At 31.8% G+C, this 25,862-nt stretch overlaps 1 protein-coding gene across 1 annotated transcript in view; it reads right to left on the bottom strand.

Annotated features, from left to right (window-relative positions):
* LOC145333294 (uncharacterized) overlaps positions 1-24,111 on the bottom strand; it is a 41,294-nt gene extending 17,183 nt beyond the window's left edge. The window contains exons 1-13 of the mRNA XM_080178422.1: positions 23,897-24,111; positions 22,762-22,842; positions 20,072-20,115; positions 19,088-19,142; positions 17,246-17,340; positions 15,162-15,216; positions 14,959-15,052; positions 14,557-14,643; positions 11,182-11,212; positions 8,978-9,041; positions 8,178-8,248; positions 6,928-7,021; positions 3,494-3,551 (exon numbers count right to left, since the gene is read on the bottom strand). Of these exons, the coding sequence (XP_080034548.1) occupies positions 3,494-3,551; positions 6,928-7,021; positions 8,178-8,248; positions 8,978-9,041; positions 11,182-11,212; positions 14,557-14,643; positions 14,959-15,052; positions 15,162-15,216; positions 17,246-17,340; positions 19,088-19,142; positions 20,072-20,115; positions 22,762-22,842; positions 23,897-24,014 (947 nt within the window). The 5' untranslated portion in view covers positions 24,015-24,111. The remainder of the gene's footprint in view (positions 1-3,493; positions 3,552-6,927; positions 7,022-8,177; positions 8,249-8,977; positions 9,042-11,181; positions 11,213-14,556; positions 14,644-14,958; positions 15,053-15,161; positions 15,217-17,245; positions 17,341-19,087; positions 19,143-20,071; positions 20,116-22,761; positions 22,843-23,896) is intronic.
* Between the last annotated feature and the right edge of the window lie 1,751 nt (positions 24,112-25,862).

Raw genomic sequence — 25,862 nt, 5'->3', positions numbered from 1 at the left:
GTGTTTAAAAAATATCTGCTACATTGCATTTTCTTTTGTTTAGGTTTTGTTCAGGTTTGGTTCAAGCTAACCCTTTAAAGCCGAAAATAATGATTCTTAAGATAAACTTATTTTTTTTATAATAGTTTTATAAAACTTTTTCAATTTTGCTTAGAATAGATTCGTAATATTTTTCTGATTCTAAAGGTATATATGAACTCATGTTTTTTATGTCTGTTTGAGAAAATATTTAGGTCTAAAGTTTTTATTAAACCGTGGTTAAAAAAATAGATTTTTTCAATAATTACTCAACAGAATTTTAAAAGTGTCAAATTAAAGATCTTACTATTTTTGTTCATACTGGCCATTTTCTTCTTTTATTTTGTTGCGTTTTAGTACCTTAAAACCGACTTAATTATTTTTTTTTAAAACTTAAATTACTTAAAAAATAAGAGGTCTACAAAAAAACCGATTGCATATCTGAATTCTATGAAAAATTTTACATCTACTACTTACTGAAAGAACCGGCTAGCTATCTTAAATAAAAAGCAAAAAAGTTGATACAACTTCTTTGTGTTGAAATGAATTTTTGTTTAAAGTTTTGCTCATACTATAAGGTTTTAATCCATTGTGAATAGGACAAATATGGCTGGACGATTGGCTGTATGGCTTTTAGTATACTATTAAAAAAGGCATTTATTTTTCATATCATTTCTCGATAATATCTGAAATCATGTGATTTTACTACAAGCCTTGTAGCCATTTAGGGCTTTCAAAAGTTCCAATTTTATTTCAGGCTAGCCAGGCAGAATCTTCTACCTGGATTCTATTCTATACTTTATCTTCTTTGATTATTGTACATCACCAATGATGATACACAAAATTAACCCTTAGGCAGATTACAATTAGTGGTTCAATCGTTTGGACACTCAAAAAAGAATCATCCAATCAAAATTCTATAAAAGTCCCTTAAGTTTTTGAGCCAACAAACAAGAAAACGTCATTATGAAACTATGGGGACTAGTGTCATTAACAGCCCAACGCTCCCTCCCTTCCTGAAAGAAAAGACTGCAAAATTTAAAGTTACCCTTTGAACATATTGTCGTCCTTGTATTTAATCAGATTACACTGAGGTCAGAGAATACAAAGTAAGGAAAAGAGAGAAATAATAGTTATTTATCGCACCGTATCATAAACAGCTTTCCGCGGATATAGAATGTACAATTATAAGATTAAAACTAGTATGATTGTACATTTTTATATTCGTAGAAAGCTGGATATAATACGATGCTAGACATATGAGAACCGGTTCCTATCCACCGAATTCGAATGAATACGAGAATAGTTATTTATCGCATCGTATTATAAACACCTTTCCACGGATGGTAAAATTATAACTTATAAGATTAATAGCCCCGAAGGCCCATGCTTACAAAACTTGTTACTGTGTTATGTTTTTAATTTATTATTCGTAGAAAATTGTCATAATTACGATACGATACATAACTTTTCAGTGTGACTTATAACCGGTTCTAATCCTTTCAGTGTGACTTAGAACTGGTTCTAATCCAGCGGATACTAATAGGTTTCGAGGCCATACTGGAAAAGAGGAGAATCGATGACTTTAAACAGAAAATAAGAAAGCATTTAAAATTAAACATAAAAAGGGAAAATATGTTCATAAAGAGCGCAGCTAACAACAATTTTAAAAGAAACAATTGAGTAAATCAATGCAGTTAGTAAAGAATTGTTATAATGGGAAAGGTAGGTTGCGGGTAAAATCCGTAAAGGTTGTGTGTTTTAAGTTAAAATAGTTCTTTTCAATAAGATATACACATATTTAGTGAATATTATCTTTCTACTACTATTTTTAAGCCTTAAAACACACACCTTTACGGATTTTACCCGCAACCTACCTTTCCCTTTAATGATTTAGTAAAATTGTAATTTTAGTTTCAATACTAAATTAACATAAACCTCCCCATGTAAGCTCCCCATGCAAACTAAGGATGACAACATCCATAGAAACAGAATATTATTTTTTTTTCTATTCAAAATTATATATAAATCTGATGCAAAATTGCGTAAATACAGGATATGTATACCTACATTTTTAAGGACTTGATTATGGAGTTACTTCGCTTATCATATTGAAACTTATTGTCCTAGGAATCAAGATTCTAAAAATCAGATTATCAAGGAAAGATAAATCGAAGAGAAAATGTTGTCAAATAAAATCAGCATGTTTTAAATGAACTTGCGGACTTTTAGATTGTGTATTTTCTGAATTGTACATAATTGTTACAGGAATCATAATACATAAGTTAAATATCGATAGAACAATTTTAGCATGGTTGAATAAGCGACAAGAGCTAACCGATACGTACATATGGACGGACATTAAGTATAGAAAAGATTCGCTTTAAAAAAAGTAAATTGTCCTTCCATTCAAAAAATGTGATAATATTGGGCAATAAAGATGAAAATAAAATAAATTTTGCACAAAAACTAATCTCTGTATTTGCACAGGGAGGGAGGGGACAATGGTCTATTTTTTACACTTGTCCCCAAAGTTTGATGTGAACGTTTTCTTATTTGTTAGCTTACCAACTTTGGGGACTTTTTAGCAAATTTCGATTGGTTGATTCATTAAGTTAAGTGTCCAAACGTTTCAAACACTAATTTTAATCTACAGAAGGGGTAATTTTGTGTGTTCATTGGAGATGTACATCAATTTATCAGCCATTGTTTTATCCCTTTAGTTTCCTGATATTTGCATGTTTATGTTAATTCTCTTCAAACTAATGACAGCAATTGTATTTCTTTGATCTAAAAAAATCTTTTAAAATTCAAGATGCATTTAAATTTTTGTCTGTAATCAAATCAGGAGCGCACATATATTGTTTTATACTGTAATGGATATAGGATATACGTGGATATATTGACATGGAAAAATTGTCGTCAATTTAACTTGCTAACATGGGCCTAATTTATTGGTCAGTTCGTTCATCCAGTAGGATTGCATGGGATGGGTAAAGGGGGTATATGGGGGATATCGTTATTTTAGCCAGCTGTGATCATCACTATATCTATACCTATGAAAATCTGGCGCAACATCCAAGTAATTATATATCGATTTATATTGCCTCCTTTATTTTATTTTGCCTGTCTCAAATATATTTACCCTCATATTTAGGTTAAAATGTCATGTGTGACGTCATAAAAAATAACTCTATATCCATTTCTTGTTTAAGCGTTCCTTTCCCACTTCTCCGTTCATTCCTTCTTTTTAGATATACTCTTATGACGTCACATGTGACACGTTTCACCACTTACAAAAATCATGAAATATCACGTCTTTCATTTATAGACGTATCAAATAGAACTACGAGAATTAAATTTAAAATCAAAAGTGTAGAGTCTTATAAACCCTCTCCTCCTACCCCTTAAGTGCCTCTAGGGGCACTGTATCCGCTTGTGGTAACATATATATAGCAACCTTAAATAATCATACCTGGAACTTGGATTTATCTTGATACCCTGTCCATCAGGCAGTTGTTCTCCAGCAGACCCTGAAAATTATTTGTATAAAGATCTACTTTTTTTTATTTGCATTTGAGGGAAAAGGTGGTGGGAGGGGGGAGGGGGGGTTGTGGTTTGGGGTCAGACTAACTTTTGCCAAATTTTAGGTTTAAAAGAAAAGCACCAAATTTTGAGGGAATTGGGAATTTTTCAACGGGATATTTCTCGGGAAGAAGGAGGTAAACTCTCCCAAAACCCTGGACTGTAAATGAAAACCATGTAGCGAGGTTTGCGAGATCTTAAGCTACAGACAGCATGTTACTTTAATACATTCATAGTATATCATTATGAAACTAGAATAATTATTCCTAGGATGATTTTACAAAGTTAAAACCTTTAACTAATATGACGTTTCAGCAATTTTATGTTTTAGAGTTTGTTAGTTTTAAGAGTTTTAGTGTTGTTAAAGTTACTTGTCTAGTCTATTCTGTTAAGCTATGCTATTATCAATATTGTCAATGTTGTATTTACAAAGCGAGGTTTTTCTATAAATAGGGTAGGTGTGTCCTTCTGTACGTAACGGTTAGCTCTTTTAGTTAATTTAGGCATATTTAGAGCTGTTCCATTTACAAACTATTGCATGACAAATCCTATCATTGTTAAAAGGATTTGGAAAGTGTAGCAATCATTATCAGAAAGTCCGTACATCCATTTAAAACATGCTGATTTTTTTTACTTTTTAACAATAACTTTTGAATGAAAAATTGTCCTCTTCATCATATATTTAGAATAATGATTCAAATTTTACATCAAGAATATAAATATTTTTGTTTATACTTATGAATTAAAATCTGCTTATTAATTTCTGACACTCTACAAGAGTTAATTTTAATTTGTCCTAACTTCTGATTTTAGAGCTTCACTTTTATGGATGTTTTCATCCTTGTTTTATTAGACCTTGTTTGCTAATATTTAAATATTTGTCCATAATTTGTATCAAATATTGAATTTGACCTACTTTAATATTCATAAAAGGCTTAAATAACAATATATAAAAATGTTTAAAAATGCATACTTTATAATTAATTAATTTTGGTAGTGAAATGAATAGATATTTAAATAGAACAATTATGACAAAATAAATTTCGCATATAAAAATTTAATTTATAATTTCAAGATTTGGATCAGAAATAAAACCCGCTAGCTAATGATGGCATGCCTGCTTGCTATAGGAAGGTGTTGGGTTTCCGCCAAATGACGTTAAAACTGTATCTTTTGCTGCTATATCTGGCGTTTGCCACTAATATTAAGAGTAGGGAAAATATCTTGGCTCGTAAAATGCGAAACTCATTCACAAGCACAAGGGTGGTTGTCTGTTGGATGTTACTTAATAAGTTACTACCGTGATTTTGCTAAAAAGCATAATTTATTTTTCTAGTTACATTACGAAAAAATAAAATTCTGTCATTTTGACAATACCTGCCAAATATTGTTCCACTAATTATGAAAATATTTGTCCTTGTTTCATTTAGCACACCAGGTCTAGTTTTATGCCAAAAATTGTCCATTTTACTACATAAAATATTGACTATAAAGTATCATAAACATGCACAGATTTATCCATAAGTTGCGAAGCCAAGTCACACTAGGAAAAATTTAAAACTATACAAAGATAAATATGAAATTATATTTTTAGTAAAAAAGACAACCATTGAGAAAGTTATTAGAATAAAACCATTCATGAAAGTATGATGCTGTGTGTCTGTGAGTCTGTCTGTCTGTTTATACTCCAAGATCTCGCAAATCGCTGAACCTTTACTTTAAAGCTTCTTATATGCTCAAAACTGCATATTCGGAGAAGGTATCTCCAACATCATAACCAATAGAAAACGCCACTAAAAAAATAAAACCCCGCTAATATATGAAATGGAACAAAAATAATATATCTTAGTTATATAGTAGCTGCGCTACTAAAAGAACAATATTTGCATGGCAATAATAAATTATTTATAAACTAAGGTATTTAGAAAGACAAGAAAACTAATTAATTTTGCAGGTCTGGAGTATCATTAAAATCGTAGTATCTCTGTAACTTATTTTGTTTAATTGTAACATTTCGGACAATGCAATGATATCAAGCGATAGCAATTTTAGTAAATAATAAGTTCTAATTTATTCAGTCATTTCATCTAAATTTTAAAAAGATTGTATTGCATTAAGTGAGATTTTAAAAAAAACTTGTTGTTGTGTTAAAAAGAGTAAGGGTACATGTTACAAATATAAATGATTAAATCTCTTTAAAGCTGTAATTGTATTCCATTGGCTTTACTGCGATGACTTTTAATTTAAATGTACTTGTTACAAATCAATATCACTTGCTAATTAATAATTAATAAATATTTCATTACTCAAAAGTTTGCCATTTTAACATTACGTTATAAAATACTAGCGGCTTCGCCCCTAGCCTCTAGGGGCTTTGCCCCAAGAGGTGATAAAAAAAATTAAGGCGAAATTCGTAAAAAATTAATATTTATTGTTTTTAGTGAGAGAATGTTGCTATTCTTTCATTCAAAATAAATGCTGGAATAAAAAAATATTTTTTAACAAAGGACCAAGGAAATCTTCAGCAAAAAAAAAAAAAAAAATGGGGGGGGATTTTTTTGTTTTTGGGGGGGTTGGGGGTGTCCCACCCCCCAAGAAAATAGCTTACAACCACCACAGGACCAATAGGTATATACCCTGAAGAGTAGAATCCGATCGGTTCAGTGGTTACCGAGATCTTAAGCTTCAGACGGACGGACAGACGAACGGACGGACAGACATCAAGCTACTTTGTATTATAGTTATATGTAACCCCAAGATAAACAATATAAAACTATCTCATAAGGTAAAAGGGTAGTTGCACGAATTGCATTTGAACCTAAATATAATGAACCACATATTTTTTTCTCTTTAATGGTTTGGACTATATTTTTATGGCATATATTTGAAAGAATTTCAATTTTCTACCATGTAGTTTAAAAATATCAAGACTGAAAAAGTGTCTTTTACCTACACAAATTAGACATTTTTGGACGTAACTGCATTGTAAAACCTAATTTTTATTTAAAATATCTTCATGGCTAACCTAACCTATGTATATATTCTATTCTACAAAAAGATTTAAAGGTTCACTTCTACAAGTACCACCAACTATTCCTTTAACATTAAAAATTTTAAAAAGAATTAAGTCAAAGCTTCTGTTAATGCAAAATCTATATCAAATTAAATTAAGTGTATATTTAAATAAATGCACCTAAAAATCAAATTCCGTAAATCAGGTTTTACACAAATAAGATATTTCTTTAATGACAAAAAACTTGATTAACCAACTGTCAATTATTCATTATTATACTGACAAAGACCATCGATTAAAAATGTATGTACCTGGTGTCCAAACAAAAATAGGTTTAGTGCAGTACATCATTGGTTTATACTCGTTGCCAGGCACGTTACACTTCACGGCAGGTCCAACATACTCCTGAAAACAATAAAAACAGTCAAAAAAATTTACGATAATATACCTCAAAGTGCCTTTAGTGCATAGAAATCCCCTATTATTTTGAAATTAAGGCTGGATTTTGTTTGTTTCTTTTCTACTATAGTTCAAGTTAGGTTAGATTTTAATAGGTACTGGTTAGTAGATAGTCGTGTAGGGTTAGTGCACCCCAGTTATAGATCGGCAGGGTTATGGCCCTCCTCTTGGGTAAATCATAGAAAAACAGTTTAATCAAACCCTCTTATATTACATTTGATTTAAATAAAGGGAGGTGGATGTGTTCAGTGGTCAATATGAACCCTGTGGGAAAGCACAAATTGAAATCAAAATACAAATAAAATTATTGTTCCTTCCGGTTGACCCTCAAGACCTTACTAACTGCAGGTTGACCCTCAAGACCTTATTAACTGCAGGTTGACCCTCAAGACCTTACTAACTGCAGGTTGACCCTCAAGACCTTATTAACTGCAGGTTGACCCTCAAGACCTTACTAACTGCAGGTTGACCCTCAAGACCATACTAACTGCAGGTTGACCCTCAAGACCTTATTAACTGCAGGTTGACCCTCAAGACCTTACTAACTGCAGGTTGACCCTCAAGACCTTATTAACTGCAGGTTGACCCTCAAGACCTTACTAACTGCAGGTTGACCCTCAAGACCATACTAACTGCAGGTTGACCCTCAAGACCATACTAACTGCAGGTTGACCCTCAAGACCTTACTAACTGCAGGTTGACCCTCAAGACCATACTAACTGCAGGTTGACCCTCAAGACCATACTAACTGCAGGTTGACCCTCAAGACCTTATTAACTGCAGGTTGACCTCAAGACCTTACTAACTGCAGGAACAATTTAGCTCTAATTTTCATTAAATATATCATCTGTTGATTCTATGATATGAAAAAACCAACGCGTTGAGACTTTCCCAGTCACACAAAAATGAATGTCCTTGGTCTTTTAAAAGTTAGTCGTTTCAAATGAATTTTTTATTTAACGCATAATGTTTAAAACCGATAAGACAATTATAACACCCATTAATCTAAGTTCAAGGGTATCATAATCGCAACTCTCCATTAAAAAAAAAACATAAAAAAGGAAAGGTAAAGTTTAAAATCAATTTGACTGATTTATCATACCTGAAGATTTTCAGTATCAAAACATTCCATTATACTGATGCTTTGGATTAGTCCATTCTTCTCATTAAACCCTAAAACAAGTTATATTCATTACAGTAAAAAACTAGAGGAGTAAAGGGTCAGATAACTGTATGTCCCCATCCCAAGGACTGTGTGTCGACTCTCGATTGGATCTTTGAAAATCAACCAATAGTGTCAAGAATATTAACACAGCCAAGTAGCAGAAAACAATTTACTAGCAGACGAAAAAGGTCCTTGGGAAAGGGGGGCAGGTTGTTGTCTGTATAATACATCTATACTATAGATCTGTTTTAGATTTATTTGATATTTTGAAGTCATTTAAAAGTAAATATTATCCTTATAAAAAAGTAACAGACTGCCTATCAGTTTTTGCGTAGTGATTCTAACCGCTGAACAGAGTTTCTAACTTTCTACTTTACAGTTAAGCTTTTTATAGGTCTAGATAAGGCTTGTTGCTATTTTACTAGTTTTATTGCCTCACAAATAAACTAATTTTTCTCTTTGAAAGAAGGAAAACTGTATGTCGATGTCCCCATTTCTATGAACGTAAAGGAGAACCATATTCTTTGCTTCAGATAGACACACCTACAGACAGACAGACATCCTATTATTTTAGATAGTGATATGTAACCGAGCATAGTGTGCAAAACAAAGATACTTTTAAAATCAAGTAATAATTTAACTTTTATAATCAGAATAGTATTTTTAAAATTGCCTAAATTATCGCACTATGGAGGGGGGGGGGGATCTCTCACCATCTTTCAATGTTGCTATATTACCTTGAAGTATTGGTTTGTATCCAATGATTCCACCATGTCCAAAATCTTCAGAAAATTCAACAACCTAATAATTAATTTAATATTACTAAAGCCCCTTCTCAATCCTATTTCTAGTTTTTAAAGCAGCTTTAAACTTTGAACAGCTTTGCTAAGCTTACTGAATTACATTTACGTTCCAGGGTCACTGTAAAATGGAAAAAGATGGTGTTTTGAGTTAACATCTGTAATTCTACATTTTTGCTTTGTTTTAGCTGAAATTGTGATTTATAGGTACGAAACTATAATTTTTGCCAGTGTAATGATAACTTTCTGCATAATGTTATTTTAAAATATGAAGAAAAACAAATTTTTTTTGACTGGCTTCAAGATTTTAGGTAATATTTTCAATAGTTGTTCCCTAGTATGCTTGTAATTGCTAGGCTACTTTCAGACATTATTGTCCTCGGTTATCCAAAATAAATGTCAATGCTAAAAGTAATTGGAAAAATGTGCAACTTAAATGTTAAGTTGTGATATTTTAGCAAAATTGCATGAATTTCTTTGCTATTTTACAATATATTGATATTTAAAATTAATCATATTTAACTTTTTGGGAATTTGCTTTGCAAACTAGATTGCAAAAAAGGTTTCGTGTTTTTTAACATAAAAAGTTTTTTACAGGTAAATGTTTTAAATATTTTCATATCCCTCCAAATAAATACCCTGTCAAATAAATCGATAAAGATCAAATGTCTAAAAGGTACAAAAATGCACGAAGTTTGCTGTAGCTTTAAAACCATTTCAATACCTTACACTCAAGGAAAGCAACATCATTAAGTAGCAAAGGAAACAATATATCATGTATGGAAAAATAGACAAAGTCAAATAAAGAACAGATGTTCAGTTGTAATAAATCAATAGATGCTAATTAGTACATGAAATCTCCACCAAAAACTTATGGAATCTTTTTAAAGAGCAGCCAAAAAATAGAAATAAAACGCCCATTACGTGATGGAAGTACGGACTGCCGGTCAGATATATTAATTGTAGAGTAGCTTCACAATTAAAAAGGGAAAGGTACAAACACAAATCTTTCAAATTATAATTAATTTTTTATCAATATTTAATGATATGGTAAACCAGTAAATCAAATAAATGATGATTGACAATCAATATCTAAATAAATACAAATAAAAACAATATTTTTAGATTGACCTTCAAATTTGTTTATTACTATTTTTGTCATACTTTTTTTAGTTACAATTCTACTCTAAAATCATTTTATATTATTTCTATATTTGTACATTAGGTACTTTTATTTAACCCTTTACAGTCGGGCCCCTTGCCGCACCTTAATCAGTCGGGGAGGGGGGGAGGGGGTTCAACGCCCCCCCCCTATTATCTCAGTTCCTGTTAGAGCTAGAGAGCTAAAAAATTTTTGTGCAAGTCCCCTGTTTGAAAATGAATTTCCGACCTTAAGTGAGTCAAAGTCAATTTTCGCTTCCTTCACCCCTTTATTTAACAACCTTTGTTTTTAGGTCCTTTTGTACTGAAAAATTTCAAACGGCTGTAATTTTCTTATTTTTGAAGCTAGAAAAACAATGTTTTTACAGAAAATGTTTATCTTTATGTAAATTTTATATTAGAAATATCAAAACATAAAATTCAGCGGCCGCAGCTGTACTTGGCAGCTGCCAGACGCCGCAATCGGCGGTCGGCGGGAAAACGGCGGCGGATCTTTATGAAATTTGAATACGTTATGTAGACATGTAAGGGAAGCCTAAGTTTAAAATTTGAAGTCAAAAATTGCGGTCACAGGAGCCTTTTAAAGATTTCTGTAGACCTGGAGGATCAGGACCTGCAGGATCATACCTGGAACCTGAAATTGACTTTAACACCTGTATTTCATATGAGAATGTACTACTAGAGGATATTTTAGTATTTTAGTAAGATAAAATGCTTTGTTTAAGTCAAAAAAATATTTTTGCTCTTTTTATACTAGGATCAATTAATTGAGCTGATTAAATCTGATAACCAGAAAACCCAAGCTTTTGCCAACAACGAAATTCGAAAAAAACATGATTTTCAGCTGTCGTTGACGACCTTATATACATCTCCCCCCCCCCCCATTATCATTTTAGATTTATTATACTTGTTGGTTATACTTTATTCCTGAGAAACCCCAATTATTTTATCATTTAATAATTAAAAAAAAAGTTTTTTACCTTACAATTAGCAGAACCATTTCTCATTGGCCTGAAACAAATAGAAATATTAATTTATTTAGTATCAGAATAGCACAAGTTTAAAGTAATATAATTTTCCTGTTCAGACTGCGTAGACATTGTAAAGTCTAGAATGCGTAGAAACTGTACAGTCTAGGCTGTAGTAAGATCATATTCATTGATCACTGGGTGAATATTGGATCGTCAAATGCATGGACAGATGCAGGGTTCTCATCCTCCATTGCATTACCATCAGTTAGCCTCATTTGTATTTAGCTTCGCAGTTTACAGAAACCTCAACGTAGTTGGCGCGGATACCATATGCCAACCAATAAGCCTTAGTCACAGAAATTAAATATTTTTGCAACCACCTAAAGTCTCACTCAATCCTAGCCACTTGAGCCACTGCCACCCTTAGTCTCACTAAGCCTAAGATACCGCAAACCTCAGCTGCGGCTGACGACCCCTGGACAGTTGTTCGGTCATATTCTAATTATCTATAGCAGTTACTAAAAAATAATGGTTGTCCACAAGGACGTTCAAGTTTTATTATTTGGGGGGGAGGGTAAGAAATTGAAAATTAGTTTTTTTTGGGTTAAGGGTAATCTTTATATTATTATAGAGGCAAGGACGTCAAAGCTTTTTTTTTGTCGGGGGGGTGATCACCCCTTTACTCCCTGGTTGTCCATCCAAGCAAAGTCTTTAGCAAGCAAGGCCAATCCAATTATCTATTCATGTGTATATAACAACTCTTTTGAAAAGGTATAATTTTATTATTATTAAACATGTTTACTTTGTAAGACGCGGGTGTGTAACACTAGAATATGGGTATTAGTAAAAAAATCTAAAATTTATTGCTATATTGTGAAAAATTACTTTTAAGAAATTAGTAACTGCATTTTTACAAACGGTAAGTCTAATAGTCTAAAAAAAAAAATAAATTGTAAAGTAAAGGTTTTGTGATTAGAACAAAAGAATAAAGGGGACAAATGCTTCCATTTTTGGGCCATAATACTTGTCATTTGTATCATTTTTTTTTTTAAGAAAATGTGGTATGGGGGGGGATGGGTGAATTGCACTATCCTATAATATTTAGTAAGTTTTTTTGTCTGAAGCATAAGATCTCGGAATTCGGAGAAGTATTGTAAATGTCTTTGGATTTGTAATTGGCTTTGTTACTGGCATCTTCCACCATATCATAGAGTCTAAGGGCGAAGCAACTAGTAATTCTAAGTTTTTTTTATCGTCCATTAATATCTCGCAAACCGCTGAACCGATAGTTCTCTATTATAAGGAAACTTTACTGGGCCTTTTTTATTTTAAGATTTATGACTTGAAACTCTTTTGGGTTATATGTATGTCCCCTTTAAATACAAAGCTTGTATTTAAAAAGGGCGCTGTCGTTAGTATATTAAATTGGGGAGGGGACAATTAATCTATCTCTAGAAGACCTAATACACTTTATTCCTGCCACACGGGGCCTATATTGATTTATCGTATTTGTCGTGGTAGAACTCTGTTAACGAGGTATAATTTGGGGCCAACTTTATACATTTACACACTATATATTAATTTATGCACTAGCGGCTGCAACCATAGCATCTAGATGGTAGTGCGAATGGGGCGCTTGTCCAATATTATGGTATGAAGATCGCTCTTCTATGAGTACTACTTAAATCCTACTTTTACTGCAATACACATAGACATTCTCAGCGTTGGCTCGTCAGTGAAGAATGCTTTTTCCTTTTATTCCCACAAGTATAATACGAATTTGGTTGAACCCGTGGCAGTTCAACAAATACCCACGCGCGGTATTATATCGCTTTAAGCTAAGAATAAATGGCTGGTTATGATGTTCAATCTATATCATATAAGTATATTAAGCACTTAAGAAGGAAGATGGTTTTATAAAGTGTATTTACATTACAAGTGAATCAGTTAAGTATGAAATATATACAGGATAGGAGATAATAAACATAAGTAGTGTAGGACAGAAAAGTGCCCTAAGTCCAAAGCATCTAATTGTGCCCAGTGTTAGATCTCTAACATAAGACCTAGGCACAATTCATGCTAAGTACTAAGGAGCCTAAATTTAAACTACAATGCATGCTAAATTAACTAAGATCATTACCTTTAAGCCAGGAGAAGAACTTAATAGTTCGAGAGTCAATGAACAACTGAGCTATTTTAAGAGGTGCAAGTTATAACAACAACTATTTACCAGGATCTAAGTCCTTGTATGTTTAATAAGGTGTTTGTATGTTAAACTTGTGACGTAAATGTAGCTATGGCTATATGTATACTTAGTATTACATAATGGTTACATGATTACTTTAACAATAGATATAATGTTTTATATAAGCATATAACAATATTCAATCACATACAGATTACCATGATTAGGCTAGTATTACCCATATATGGTATTCTATTGGTAATAATAGACTTGTAAATGCATAAAAATACATTAAAAGTGCCTAAGGGCTGACCAGAGTAATTGTGTCTTGTGCCTGAAGTGCGCGCGATAATTACTATGGCCTGTCAATCATTATTTAGATCAAAGTTTTATATAGTGTTAAATTTATAGAGAATATAAATAAAGTGAACCAGATGCGAAGCATTTCTATAAGAATCTTGTTTGTACGTTTAAAGAATTTTGAAATTTGGATGTTGCATCTCCATAGACGCTTAGTATTCAAAGGCGTTAAAAGGGGACAGTAATGAAAAAATGAAATACCCTAAAACCATCAAGAGACCTGTGCGAAGATTCTCTAAAAAGGAGAATACAATGAGTTTAGTGTTATGTTTGAAAACGAATAGTTATTTCAAAACTTTTCACCAAAAGTGTATAAATAATATGTTTAAAAAAAACACCAATAACAATGTTTTTTTTTATTATTAAAAGACTTGCTAATGAGTATAAAAGCAATATTAGAATAAAGATATAGCGAATCTATTCCATACGTGAAATGGTCTGTTAAATATTTTTAAATTGTTATACAGCAATTATAATACTTAATTTTTAAAAGCGAAGCTTATCCATATTTAGGAAAGGTTCGTCAGTCCGTAACGGTTAGCTCATTTAATTAATTTAGACATGTTAGAATTGTCCTAACAATGTCAAACTTTGCATGATGGTTCCTAAAACAATTAGGTACAATTTAGGAAGCGTAGCACATCTATAATCGTTATCAGAAAGGTCTTATGTCGCCTTTAAGTTATGCTGATTTTTATCGTTTTATCATATTTATCTGATTTTTGGAATAAAGATTTGTTGAACAACAAGGTACAATTCAAGAGTTAATGTTCGTTTGTCCTACTTTTTCAGTGCTTCACTTTTATGGATGTTTTCATCCTTCAAAATAAAATACTGACCTGACGTCTCCAATCTCAAAAGTAGTAGACGGATATTTTCTTAAGCCATTTAATGTATAATCCACTTTAGTTTTCAGTGTTATATACCTAAAATTAAATGAATTATGCTCAATATGTTTAACACGGAGGAATATGATACCTGTAGATAATATACTACTATATATTATGTGGAGTAAAACCATACCCTTGATTGCACGGCCATTTTCGGAAGTTCTAGCTGTACATAGTAAAAATTGCGCATTTTTAATGTTCAAGATATTTCCACTTCTATAAAATTTAATGTCATGTGCCTGACATATCAGCAATAGGTACTATTATTAACATCTTTAGTATGGCAAGGTGTGGTTAAGTCTCGAATCCAGCACCTATTACTCTGGTACCACGGTTAAACATTTATCATACCTAGAACCAAACATCTTAGCATTTCTGAGATCCAGTTTAACAAACCCATCCTTCCAGATATCTCCATACATGTAGAATATCTTCAATATATCTCCTAAAAAATTCAATTGATTTTTTATGTATCTATCAATCAATCAATCAATCCACAAATCAACCAACCAATCAATCAATAAATAAATCATTCACTCTATCTATCTATTTACCTGTCAGAGAAATATCATATTGAGTATCATTGCACGCCTGTATTGGTCTGTAGCCCTAAAAAAATAATAGAATAAACATCGATAATGATATCAGACAGACAGACAGTCATTGCTTTTATGAAGGTTACGCTCATTATTGTTTCCAGGACAAACTTAGACGTGAAAAACGTCGAAGTAGACAATCGCATTTGTGTCTAAATTATTAAGTTATTTAAGTAAATCTAACAAGGTTAGGTTAGGTTAAGGTATGAATATACAAAAAAGACGCAGGGGTTAGGCATTTAAAAACCTATATAAGATGGTTTAAATTATGTTAGGTTAGGTTAAGTGTCCACTACGACGTTTGTACACTCCGATGTTTGTCACTCCTGCGTTTGTCCTAGGACCTTATAAATGTGTAATGCATTGATTTAATGCAATAACAATATAGTCAGGAATATGTTTTCTTTAATTTAAATCATAAATTGTTCATATATTCAAATACAGGATAAACGGCGATTTATATATCATTTGTAATCATTACAAATCCTCCCCCTCAACCCAAAAAATGTAAAGGGATTACAATTATATTACCAAGGGGTTATCTATAATACAAATTTTCTGTCTGTCTGTCTGTCTCGTCTGTCAGAAGCTTCAGATCTTAGTAACTGCTGTCCGATTGGGATCAGAGAATACACCTACTAACCTGTGTTATTTTTAAGCTATTTTCTTAGGGGGTGGGACACCCCCAACCCTCCCAAAAAATCCCTGCATTTTTTGTGTATAGATATGTTTACAAAATATTGTAACTTTTTCATTATATCTTGAGGCAAAGCCCCAAGAGGCTAGGGGTGAAGTCTCTAGTATAACATAAATATTAATTATTAAATTATTGAACATCCATCCATTGAACAAATACACGGTAAAGTACACAATAATAGATATAGAAAGTCTAGAACCCCACTCTCTTATTTGCACCAATAGGAAAACAGTGTAAAAACAGTCAGTCCATATTATTATTAGAAAGTATACACATTTTGTTAGAAAAAGCAAGTATTTTTTTTATTCCATTGAAATAGTAAGTCAGCTACTTATAGATGAATATGATATAGCGTATATTGATAAATAAAAAATGACGTCATACAATACACAATGATAGGTTAGTATACATTATATTTGACCAATGGTAAATTGTATACAGGTTTATCATTGGTATGAAGCCATTTTTATTGGAAACTATACGCTTTTTCGTTAAATTTCTTAATGTGAAGTTTTTCTTTTGGAAATTAAATAATCAAAAAATACGTCGTTCGTTTTATCAGATTAAACCATATGTTACTAAACATTATTAAAAATATTTTTCTTCTACAAATATAATTTTTTTTACAATGTCAGATTGGCCATCTAGGGTAATCAACCTATTTACACAAAAGTCATTTTTGATGCAGTTTGACATTAGTAAAACATTTGATATATTGCAACTTTCCACGCGAGGCAATAAATCATAATTAACTTCAATGCAACCAACGTTCAAGATTTTCAATGAATAAACTAGGATGATTGTGTTCATTATGGGAATAGCATTAAATAATAGTAATATTTTTTATGAAAAAGAGCAATCAATCTTATACAGTAATTTAATAAAAGTGTATTTGCCCTTTATTCACAATACAAAAATGATGACAATATCCATTAAAGCAAAGTTTTAAAAGCAGACGGTAGGACAGAAGACATGTAAATCATCAGAACTTAATAAACAGAATATTTCAATATATACTTAAAAGTCTAAACAAAATTGTATATGAATTTGCGGCAAAATTGATTCAATATAGGACACTGTTTAAGGACATACCTACATTTAGGCTTTGATTCGTTTATTACATTGTAACTTGTCTTACGAATCAGTAAACCAAACATCAGATGAATAGGATAATTATATCATCTAACATTTGTAATATGCCTTATTTAATGATATAGGCTATTCGTTAGGGATGGACTTATATGAAATAAATAAAAATTCTTATAAAAATGAAAGATTTCTAAAACTATTTTTTCAATCCTTAAGTTAGCATCAACTAAACAATTGATGTAATTGTTCGTCCTACCTCAACATGAACGGAATCTATCCTTTTTTCAGCGCTGGTTATCACCACTTCATTTGAGGTGTCGGGCACGAGGCTGAACCGTTCTCGTACTATATCTATGAAAAATATAAACATATAGATAGATAAAGTGTGACGTCATAAAAATACGTCTATTATCTATCTCTTTTTTCGGCGTTTCCATCCACTTCTCCTCTTCTCTTCTCATCCCTCCTTTTAAGACGCATTTTTATGACGTCAAACATGATACTTTCTAGCTCTTCTAGATAGATGAATGAATAGTCATTATAGTTTCTAGTGCCTGTTGAAGTTTTATTCGTACAGACAATAGGATTCATGAAGTAAGCAGTGATCGGCATCCGCGAGTCAGACGCGACTAAGCCTCAAAATTAAACCATTTTGGATACTTAACATTTTTTGAAAAGAGGGATTGATATGTTTAGGTTAGCTTTTGACTTCCAGCTGAATTTTAAAAATAATCAAAGGTTGATTTCTCTGAGGCTTACAGGTGACTGACACGAGGCAGTCGAGTCCTGGGAGTAATAAGTTTGAAATTTTTTTAGAAAATTGAAAATTTACTATAACAATATATGTTTGTATATACATATATGTATAGTGCGATAGATACACCTTTTCCATTTGTAGCTGAATCTTTTAAAATATGAAATTTGGACAAAATGAAACTATATTTAATCAATATCTGTAACTATTTGGGTTGTGTTAAATTGGGTAGTGAATTGGAATACAAAAAGACAAATATATAAAATGAAGCGTGGCTTTATATATGTTATAATAAACTATATAAATTTTACATACAGGTCAAAATTGACTTGAACATATATGTTTTATATTATCTTTTAATATATGAGCTATTTTGGTATTTTAATAGCTTTTAAAGCCTTGTGATAAGTTTTTGCCCTGTACCTGGATGACCCAGAATTATATGCTTTCACAGACTGACAGGATGGCGATTATGGAAAATTTAAATATCAAGTTGTGTTTAATTTTAATAGTTAAAAATAACTTAATAATGTCTTGAAAAAGCTGGATTGTGAATGGGGTGATTTTCTCCACCCCACTTTGATATAACAGGGTTTTTAATGTTTATGAGAGAGTAAACAATCAGTTCCATATGTTAGGGATATACAGAGCAACAGATCTTATAAATGAAACATATAAAATAATATAACAAAACATCTTAGTGAAAAATATATTGTATATATATATTGTAAGGGGTAAACAATACGGACAAAAAAAACAGGATGTTTGTGCTTAGTACCTGTGAAATTTTCACGTTCAATAACTATGAAACAAATTACTATAATTATAAAAAGTTTCTAGAATTCAAATGATAAGCAAGGAATACACTCAAGATACATAATAAGGGGAAAAACATACCTATGAATAAAATATCTTTAACTAAATAGATAGATTGCATTTACATCTTTAGTATGATATGGGCTAAACCCCAACGCAGTTGCTGGAAGCCTGTGGTATCCAGGATGGTAATATTCCAAACATTTTAATATATGATAATAGCATCGTTTTATAGACAGCTTTCCGAAGTTATTAAAATAAAAAATTGCAAGTTTTTTTTCTCACAAAACTAGTATTAATTTTATGATTTTTATTTCAATATTCGTGGAAAATTGTCTAAAATACGATGCTATACATGATTAGTATGGAAGAGAACCGTTTCTAATCCAACGGATATTAATCGGTTTCGAAGCCACACTGGAATTATCTTCTATCCATTACATACAGAAAATGAGAAAGAAAAATATAGGTAAAGGGTGATACCGCCACCCCCCCCCCCACAACAACAACAAATACGGTTAATAGTACCTGCATAATCTAAATGTAGATCCTTGTAAGTGTATTTGATACCATCCCAGTTCACCTACAAATTGAAAATCATTTTATACAAAGTTTCAAAAATTCCCATTTGAAAGGACAATGTCTGTTTTTAGTAGCGAAGCTACTCTATAACTTCTATTAATGTATATGGTCCCATTTTCCAAATTTTTAAAGTTAAGGATATTAAAATGAAATTTTCTGTCGTTTTAAGAAAACAACCATGGTGGTCAGACTGCCTTTTATCAGGTTTTTGGCTATTTTTATATGTTTTACATATTTCCCCATATCTTTGGTGTTTTTGGTCCAATTTTCAAACTTTTTTGGGATATCAGTATCAATATAATTTTCCCCATTATTATGAACATCTTTTATGTAATTTACTTTGACCGTCGTCATCATACAAAATTAAACAAGGTTTCGTGTTTATTTTCTCCAATAAATCTATTCTTGATTTTAATAAATAAACTTTAAATCTACTTTTACGTAGTCCAATCCACGATTTTGTGTGTTTCGCTACTTATGGATGTTGTCATCCTTGTTTTATTTTACAACCGTCTTTTCCTCTAATATTTTGGCTGCTATAATATGTAGAATTTAAAAATAAGACACTGTCTCTTCTGGGTCTTACAAATAATTGCAACATTGACTTTTGTATGCAAAAGAAGACAAAACATCCCGATTTGATAGTAACTGGATTTTTTTTCTGTCTCTACCGAAGGATCTCATTAACCGCTGAACCGATATGGTTCTCCTTAAAAATGTAGCTTCTCAAAGCTTCTTTTTTAGGATAGGGGGGGGGGGGGAGAATTTTACTTTTTCTTTTTGAAACTAAAATAAAAAAAATTTGGGTGTTGAAGTCGAATTTGACCCCAAAACCCCTAGTAAGTAATTTAGAAAGACAGTAATTTAACTTGAGTTTAACATACGGACAATCCCAAATTACAGAGTAGCTGCATTAATAAAACTACTTACAATAAACCCGTCAACAGGAACATCATTGTAGGAATAAGCTAGACCTAAATGGAAAAAAATCTATTTAAAAATAATGATTTAACAGATTTTTAGTTATTGGAAGGGTACATTAGACTGTAAATTACACTGGTACCTAAATTTAATCATAACGTTTTCTTATTCCTTGGCTCATAAGCTTTGTTTTTTTTCTATTGAATTTTGATTGGTTGGAACCAAACTTGAAGTGTTAATCTTTTCAACAAATAATTTTTATCTACGCTGTGTTTATTTTTAGACATGTAAATCAATTCATCCCTTCAGATCGTTGATAAAAGTTAATCTTCATAAAATATATGTAATAGTAAAAGTAATAGAAGTTTGAAATCGAAATTAATATTCTAAAATGTCTAACTCAACTCTGTGGACGGACGGACCTAATTAAAGAAAAGTGTAACTTTATAAATTTTTAAAAACATATTTTAAATTAAAGATGAATAAAACAACAATTTTATTTTTGTTAAATTTTAAATTTTGTCTATCACGATATCTTACAATTCAGAGTTTATATGTACAGTCAAAGACGAAACGTTGGGACAATTTTAAATATATGAATTTTAAGCTTTTAATAATATTTAGGTTTAAAGTAACATGATGTTTACCCTTGGGGTAAAAATTACTTAAGGCATGTAATTACCCCTCATGATTTCTGACGGGGGTTGGAGAGGGGGTATCTCTATTCTGGGGGGGGGGGGGGTTAACAACCACCCTGGTACCTGGGGATGCATTCGGCATTTCAAACCATTTTTGAGGGGAGTACTTATTCCTTTCAAAAAATGGTAGGGAAGATATAACTGGAATAGTTGAATTGAATGCCCTGATCAAAGTGAATCGATATGCCCACAAGCTTTTCTCCAAACACTTGGCTTTAGGCAGGTTTCATAATATCTGTGTTGATAAGTAGTATGAAGGATGACTGTCTGAAGAAAATAACCTCAGTAAAGGCTGAATGGAATCTGCTTGTTAGGGAAGTATAATACTTCTACCGATGACTTTTTGTATTTATCATAACTCATCTTGAGATAGCTCAAATTTTCGGTCAATAATTAGAATTTTAGACGAAAACAAAAACAATTTTAGATCTATAATCTCTTATTTCTTGCCATTAACACTTCCAAAAGTATCTATAATACAAAGTAGAATGATGTCTGTCCGTCCGTCTATCTGTCTGTCTGTCCGTCTATCTGTCTGTGTGTTTCTTAAGATCTCGGTAACCACTGAACCGATCGGATTCTACTCTTCAGGGTATATACCTATTGGTCCTGTGGGGGTTTTAAGTTATTTTCTTAGGGGGGAGTAGGACATCCCCAACCCCCCAAAAAATAAAAATTTCCTCTTACATAAATATTCTTGTTATGTTTATAAATGTTTAATATTTTGATTAATTATCAAAATTTACAAATCAGACTATGACTAGATGAAACAGTTAGATATTTAGTATCTGCAGAATATGCTACACATTTCATCTTCCTTTTTTAACCTTATATTTTTGCTATTTATTTTTATTTTTTTCAAATCTCTGACTTTCATGTGAAAGTCAGAGATTTGAAAAAAATAAAAATAAATAGCAAAAATATAAGGTTAAAAAAGGAAGATGAAATGTGTAGCATATTCTGCAGATACTTAAATATCTCTAAATTGCAACGATTGGAATATGGGGGGGGGGGGAGGAGTAGAGAAATGTTAACCATTCCAAAAACTATGAAATCTTTGTTTTTTAAGGATCCCCTTTAAAAAAAAACGTTCGTTCAAGTAAAAATCATATCAAATTCTAGTATATTTCGCGGTTTCAATAGAACTCTTTGATGAAGATATCTTTAAATATATAAATGAAAAATGTCAATTAATTTGAAAATCTACATTTTGTTTACATAAAAATGATATAGTTTATACTTTTCATTAATTCATATTTGATATGTTTTTATTTGATATGTGTTTATTTGATATGCGTGAATTTCAATAAAAAATACGATGTTTTACGTCAAAGTGAGCACTCCCCCCCCCTCCCTCCCACCAAATCCAGAGCTGGATCTTTAAATCGTTTTTATAGTGCGCTGAATCGGGGCGATTCAGAGGTGAACCGTAGGTGCGCTGGTGGTTAGCCACAGCGCGCCTATAAAACATGGATTTTTATAAGATTTTCGGTGCGGTGTTGTTAAATCGCCTGCGCACTCACTAAAATATCGATACGTGCCGATACAATTTTTTAACTTAAACTGGGTCAGTACGGTGTTTTATATAAAAAAAATATAAAATTTATTTTAAAAATAACTATAAAATGTTTTCACGATAGTTTTGCAATAAAATATTAAACTAATTTTAAAAAATTATTTATTTATTAAATATGAATCACCCCGATTTAGCGCGGCAATGCCACTAGTTGAGTACCATTGCCGCGCCGGTTCGGCGCAACTTACCGCGCTGAATCGCCCATGCCATTTCAATTTAAAGATTGGTATTTAATAATTTGATGGCGCGCTGAATGAATCGCCCCGGTTTAAATCACCTATAAACGATTTAAAGATCCAGCTCAGTTTTCTATATTTATAGAAACCTGGATATAATACAATGCTAAAAATAACTTTTTTTTCAGTATGGCTGAGAACCGGTTCTAATCCACCAGATATTAATCGGTTTCAAATAAAAAAAATTACCTATGCTATCAACTTTGAGAGAATCTATTTGAAAATGAAATTGGTCATTTTCCAACCTCCACTGTAGATCAATTATTCCACCTAAAACATAAAACATAAAAAGATAAAATTGTGTTTGTTTTTAAAATATGAGAACAAATATGACAACATCAATAAGTAACCATGCTCATAAATAAGAATATGAACAAACAGCCTAGCAGATTAGAGGCAAAATAAGCTAAGAATAAATACTCAAAGGTCACATGAATTTTTATACAAATTTTCAGCAGTCTATCTTAATTAACAACTGAGAAAACTGTTTCATATAAAAGATAGGTGCATTCTAGAGAAGGAAAGATAATCGACGAATCAAATCCTTATACTAAAGTAACAGGATGTCTGTGTGTTTGTGTGTCTGTGTGTTTGTACCGAAGGATCTCGCTAACCGCTGAACCGATCGGGTTCTCCTTTACAGGGTAGCTTCTCATAGGTCCCGGGAAGGTTTATAACTATTTTCATGGGGGTTAGGACACCCCCAACCCCCCCCACAAAAAAAAAAAATTCTTTTTAAAACTAAAATGAAAATAGTGGGGTCGACTACCCCCCCCCCCAAAAAAAAAAAAAAAATTTCTCCCCCCCCCAATTTTTTATAAAAATTTTTCTTATAAATCTAAAATACGAAAAATTGTAAAATAGTAAACTATAAAGCGGATGCGCATTGATCAGTAAAATCTAAACAACAACAATCAACCTTTTATAATAAACTAGCGGGTCCGCCCCTAAAAGCCTCTAGGGGCACTTATGGGAAAGGTTAAGGTGACGCATTCAATTTTTATTTTAAGTTTAAAAAAAAAAAATTTAGGGGGAAGGGGTCATTTTTTCTTGGGGCAATTTATCTTCGGAGGTTGGTGGTGTCCTCCCTCAAATATTTTTAAAAACTTCACAGGACCTATAAGAAGCCTCACTGTAAAGGATATCTGATCAGGAGTTAAAATTTTTAAATTAGAAAAATCTAGTTTTTTAAGATTAGTCTTGTACTTGAAGTAATATACACCAATAAACGATATGCTTTCAGATAATATACTAACATACTATGATGGACGGACGGACCTATATATCTACGTATTGGGTAGCTGCGATTCTACAATATAAATACCTAATTTAACAAACTGCCAATCATTTTGAGCGGCCACTATCTGGGTGCAGGTACACACTAAGCTCCAGAGGGTGACCAGGATGCTCCAGGAGCAGGGCTGCACTTGCTGGACATACATGACTAGGCCAGTACCACTTGCATTCGACTGCTGGATATGGTCATAAAAAGTAGAGAGCAATATAGCATTTTTTTCCTTACTTAGTTTTGCTCTCTGGAATTCTGGAATATTGAATTTTTAGATCTTCTGTACACTCTAAAAAATGTATGAGATTTCTGATATGAAAATATCATTTAATCTCATGAATTATCCTTATACACATATTAAATTGATGTCTGTCCCTGTGTTTAAGCAAAGATAAGATTTCAAAAACTACTGGACCAAATTTGGTTTACTTTTCAAGGATGCTTTCTTCTAGTGCTATGGTCATAGTTATGTTATAGGTTTCGAATTGTTCTTCTTTTTAATGAGGGATTTTAAAGCCCCCCTCCCCCCCTCCTCCTCAGGTTTTAAAGTTAAATAATAGCATGGGGCTAAAAGGGAAAATTAATTCACTGCTGAAGGGATCTTCTCGTCCTATTATAATGCTTTTTTTGTTAAAGTAAAAGAATAGAGGAGACTCGAGTTATATCTAACTCAACTCACGGGGCGGGGACCTTAACCGGATAATAAATTAGGTCTCTGAAATCTATTAATAGCGTGGGAAATATTAAAATAATAAAAATTAATTTGTTAGCAGATGAAAAGGGTCTCAGCCACTTGTTATACATCTATACTCATACATTTATTGTTTAAACCTTTAAAAAATTTTAGAGTGATCTTAAGAGAGAGAGAGAGAGAGAGAGAGAGAGAGAGAGAGAGGTATATAAACATTATAAGCTTTCTAATCCCAAAGTTATCTACATGGTAAATACTTTAAAACTTAATCTTTAATACATTGTTATTATAATATATACATACGAAATAATCTTTTTCTCTTAAAACATTGCATTGGAGGATTTTTTAGATTAACCTAATTTTTTTTTTAAAGAGGAGCCACTATATAGCTTACTTTATCCTATTCTACGTTCGTCACTAACGGTTAGCTCTTTTCGTTGATTTAGACATGTTAGCATTGTCCTATCGATTTCAAACTTTGCATGATGATTTCTATAACAACTAGGTACAATTTAGAAAGCGTAGACACTCTATAATCGTTACCAGAATGTCCGTACGTTCATTTTAAACATGTTAATTTTAAATTTTTTAAAGATACATTTTTATGTAATAAAATTAACCGATTCATCTGATCTTTTGAATACTGATTCCTAGGATAACAAAGTATAATGCTATAAGCGAAGCATCTCTATAATTAAGACCTAATAATGTAAGTATGTAATTAATAAACAGCATCCTGTAATTGAGAAGTTTTGCATCAAATTAACTTACAATTTTGTTTAGACTTTTGCATTTAAATTCTACTTATTCAGTTATGAAACTCTATGAAAGTTCGTTTGTCCAACCGTTTAAAGACTTCGCTTTTATGGATGTTACTGATGAATTTAGTCATCCTTGTGCTAATTAGGTCAAATGCTAAATATGTCGATAAAAATCGAAAGTAATATGTTTCAGACGAAAACATATAACGTAAAAAAAAATATTTATAAAAACGAAGCTTTTCTATAATTAGGGTCGGTCCGTACGTACGTCCGTCCGAGATAGATAGCTTTTATTCGTTAATTTAGGCATATTAGAATTGTCCTATCGATTTTAAACTTTGCATGATGATTCCTGTAATAGTTAGGTAAGATTTAGAAAGCGTACTAACTCCATAATCATTACCAGAGTGTCCGTACGTCCATTTTAAACATGTTGATTTTTCTACTTTTTTAACAACACATTTTTATGTGATCTAAATATCCGTTTGATCTGATTTTTGGTATATTGATTCCTGGGACAAAGAACAATATTATAAGCGAAGCAACTCTA

This window comes from Acartia tonsa, chromosome 12, assembly GCF_053477335.1.
Source record: "Acartia tonsa isolate MP-2025a chromosome 12, ASM5347733v1, whole genome shotgun sequence".
Classification (NCBI taxonomy): Eukaryota; Metazoa; Arthropoda; class Copepoda; order Calanoida; family Acartiidae; genus Acartia; species Acartia tonsa.
The sequence above is the reverse complement of the archived record's forward strand: the minus strand, read 5'-3'. Positions and strand labels throughout refer to the sequence as shown.